This window comes from Musa acuminata, chromosome BXJ3-11 (genome assembly GCF_036884655.1).
Source record: "Musa acuminata AAA Group cultivar baxijiao chromosome BXJ3-11, Cavendish_Baxijiao_AAA, whole genome shotgun sequence".
Lineage (NCBI taxonomy): Eukaryota > Viridiplantae > Streptophyta > Magnoliopsida > Zingiberales > Musaceae > Musa > Musa acuminata.
This window is the reverse complement of record NC_088359.1, coordinates 14,748,665-14,752,500: the sequence shown is the minus strand read 5'-3', so window position 1 is coordinate 14,752,500 and position 3,836 is coordinate 14,748,665. Positions and strand designations below refer to the sequence as shown.

Sequence of the window (3,836 nt, the reverse complement as noted above, 5' to 3'; positions counted from 1 at the left end):
TTTGTGAAATTGCTTTTAATATTTGACAGACACTAGAAGTTACTCACAAATGCACTAGCAGAGTAAAAGAGTCAAAAATTAATCTTTTAGTCCATACTTATGAGTTGTTTCGGATGAAACTGAGTGAGACCATTAGAGACATGTACACCCGATCTATATATTTCGGCAATGGTCTAAAAGGACTTAGTAAAACTGTAATTTCTAAATTTTGGTAACTCGGAATTGGCTTGTAAGATTCTCAAAATTATGGAAAGATGTGACCAAAAACTCATAATATTTTGATTTACATAATATTGAATCAAATGCCCCAACAATTTCTAGCAAATTGTGGGCGCCAATGACATTCTACCTCAAAAATTATTTTTGGTTATGTTGTTTTATGATCAAATCTATTCAAAATAATAGTTTTATAAATTTTAATTTTATAATTATTTTTTATTTAGTTACAAATATTAGCATAACACAAAGATAAAACAAAACAATAGTCTCATATTCTTAGGATATCAATATTCAAAAGGGAAGATTATATATTGATAAAAATATTAAATAATGAACTCAAAAATTATTTTTGGTTATGTTGTTTTATGATCAAATCTATTCAAAATAATAGTTTTATTAATTTTAATTTTATAATTATATTTTATTTAGTTATATATATTAGCATAACACGAAGACAAAACAAAATGATAACCTCATATTCTTACAATATTACTATTCAAAACTGAAGATTATATATCGATAAAAGCATTAAATAATGAACTCGACATAAAGATCATGTTGACGAGGTTAGCCCCGACATCCTCAAGGTAAACACAAATCATCGAGTCTTAGACGGAGTGTTTTTTGTCTTCTTCCTCATCCATGAATCTCTTCCAGAACCAATGTTGCTTCCAAACCTTCTCGGTCATTTCATCGATCGGCACGTTCTTGGTCTCGGGCAATAAGAAGATGACGAACAGACCCATCACCACAATCCATGCACCAAAGAAGAAGAAGATCCCGGCACGTAGATGACACATCATAGATAGGAAAGCTTGGGCAATGACAAAGGTGAAAAGCATGTTGGAGCTGACGGCAAAGGCATAGCCGGCGGTCCTCGTCGCCAGGGGGAAAGTTTCACTAGGAATCAACCAGCCAAGTGGACCCCAAGACCAAGCAAAGCTCGAAACGAATAGGCACACGAGCACCACCACCCAAACTGCCACTCCGTGTCCCAGCTCATTGGTTGCTTTCAAATTCACAAGCAAAATGCCTCCAATAGCCACCTGCATGCAAATCACCCCCCACTTGAGTTAGAATCTCATATTTCAAACGATTCCTCGTAATCTATAATTTACATGTTTAATATGCCCATGGCTTGTGTCCCTAACCTGTGTGATCAACATCTGGCCACAAGCTTCAAGAAGCAGGAATCTCCTCCCGACTTTGTCCACTAAGACCACTGATACGACGGTAGACAGAACATTGACGATCCCCGTGATGACCGCAGAAAGAAGTGAAGCATCATTCTTAAATCCGATGGTCTGAAAGAGGACTGGTGCATAGAACATGATGGCGTTGATCCCAGTGAACTGCTGGAAGACTTGCATCACGATGGCAATAACCAATTGCGGTCGGCTACTTCTCTTCATGAGATTCTTGAAAGGTTGCTTCACCTGTCGTGCCATCTCGCAGGCGTGTAGTATTTCCTCGTACTCTGCATCGACATTGTCGGTCCCCCGGATCTTCTTCAACATGGCCAAGCCTTCCATAAGCATCTCACGCTCGATGAGGCTCGTCGGGGTCTCCGCAATCACCATGGAGCCCAAGCAAAGCATCATCGCCGGCACTCCAGCCAAGCCAAGCGCAAGTCTCCACCCCCAGGGGTGGATATTGGATACCAAGTAGTTTACAATGTTCGCCACAAAGATCCCGATGGTCACGTCAAGTTGGAAGAGGATGTTTAAGGCTCCACGGACGTGAACTGGTGCGATCTCCGACAAGAATAGAGGAACTGCCTACAGGATGAATAATAGTGGCAAACATATGACACGGAAAGTGAGTTTAACAAAAGATACATCTTCCAGGAGAAATTGGAAGTTAATAGGGAAATTGAGACGGAAACTGAAGAGAAGAGAAACTCTAGAATGAAAAATTGTATGAAAAGAAAGTAGAGCAAACCTGATTGGCAAATCCAACACCAACTCCGAGGAGAATCCTTCCGATGATCAGCATGGCAATGTTCACAGCAGCTGCGTTCAGGATGACACCAACCAAGAAGAATATTGATGCTGCTTGCATAGTGAGCTTCCGGCCATGTTTCGTGCAAATCTTCGAAGCTACGAAGCTGGCTACCAAGGCAGCAAGGTACAATGATGAAGTGAAAAGCTGAAGGTTTTGGTTATCAAACTTGCAATAGTTGTCTTCCTTGGCTTTGTGCTTCCTCTCAAAGACCGCAGGGAAGAACTCCTCCAAGAAGTCATCCATAGATGTCACTCCCCCTGCAGATTGACCGTACAGATACGATTGATTAGCTCCATGATCAGAAATAGATTGGAGCTGAATGAGGAAGGCTTTAGGCAAAAGCAACATATATGAGGCAGTTGATGACAAAGAGAAAGAACCATCACACAACCAAGTGGAAAATCCAAGCAAGATCTGCAAGCAACCATCTCTTATCTTGTATGATAGAGCATCTCTCTCACCGTATTATCAATACCATCAAATGGGCTAATGTCAACTAAAGAAAATAAACAATCATCTTCCTGTTGTACCTCAATAACAAGTTGTTCCTTTTGTTTTTTTCTTTTATAATAAGTAGGTCTAATTATCTGATTTAACCTATGACGACAACGTAAGACAAACCTGGCCATACTTTCGATGCTAGATAATAAAACAAATAAATCTAGGGAAGGATTTAGGCAAAAGCAACATATGAGGCAGTTGATGACAAAGAGAAACAACCATCACACAACCAAGTGGAAAATCCATGCATGGAATCCCAAGCAAAGTTATTACAAGATCTGCAAGCAACCAACGCCTATCTTGTATGATAGACCATCTATCTCTCTGCAATGGAGGTGGAGATTGGATTATTAATACCATCCAATGGGCTTATGTCAAGTAAAGAAAATAAACAATCATCTTCCTGTTGTAGTTAAAACCTCAATAACAAGTTGTTCCCTTTCTTTTTGTAAAAAGTGCGTCTAATTATCTTATTTAACCTATGACGACAAACCAAGACAAACCTGGCCATACTTCCGATGCTAGATAATATAACAAATAAATCTACTACTGAATTAATACAAAATGGAATTTACCTGATATCCCAATGTCATAACCAAACATGAGGCCTCCCGTGGCTGCAATTATTCCACAGATTATAACATATATTGTGATCCTTCCCTCAAATTTCTTTGCACCACCAGGCCCCGCATTTGACATCACCATCGCCGGCATCTTGTCCTTCCTCTCTCGGCTGCAATATTGCACCTGGTTTACACAAAAGACCAAGTGCAAGATTGTCCGAAGAGGTGAAGAAAAAAGGAAAACAGAAGATGGGGATGCCAACTTGAAAGGAGACAAGAAAAAGGGTGTATATATAGAGGTCTTCGAGGGACAATAATTAAGCATAATTTTGATTTTAACCAAAGAAATGCCAATAATAGTGAAAATGCTCGCAGAAGGCCAACACAGCTTTGTCAAGAATAGGGCCTTATCTAACATTAAGTTAAAAACTAAAGCTAAATGGAAGGATTAAAAACTTTGGAATTTGTTGAAGTGGAGTAGCAATTGAAAGGCATGCTGCCTATCCGTATGGTCATCTTACTTGGATTGCACAATCAAAGTGTTATCTT

The 3,836-nt window shown here is 39.3% G+C and overlaps 1 protein-coding gene across 1 annotated transcript; it reads right to left on the bottom strand.

Annotated features, from left to right (window-relative positions):
• Nucleotides 1-767: 767 nt before the first annotated feature.
• LOC135652404 (sugar transport protein MST4-like) lies at nucleotides 768-2,586 on the bottom strand. The gene is made up of 3 exons (XM_065173293.1): nucleotides 2,161-2,586; nucleotides 1,371-1,997; nucleotides 768-1,265 (listed from the first exon to the last, which is right to left on the bottom strand). Exons 1-3 carry the CDS (start codon nucleotides 2,569-2,571, stop codon nucleotides 828-830), a joined length of 1,476 nt encoding a protein of 491 aa, XP_065029365.1. The 5' UTR covers nucleotides 2,572-2,586; the 3' UTR covers nucleotides 768-827.
• Between the last annotated feature and the right edge of the window lie 1,250 nt (nucleotides 2,587-3,836).

What these genes read in the sequence shown, in the direction of transcription:
- LOC135652404 (XM_065173293.1), bottom strand. Translation starts at nt 2,571, where the DNA reads ATGTTGCTTTTGCCTAAAGCCTTCCTCATTCAGCTCCAATCTATTTCT. An exon ending in GTGTTGGATTTGCCAATCAG is followed by an intron (nt 1,998 to 2,160) that starts GTTTGCTCTACT and finishes TTCATCCTGTAG; the next exon opens with GCAGTTCCTCTATTCTTGTC. An exon ending in GCCAGATGTTGATCACACAG is followed by an intron (nt 1,266 to 1,370) that starts GTTAGGGACACA and finishes ATTTGCATGCAG; the next exon opens with GTGGCTATTGGAGGCATTTT.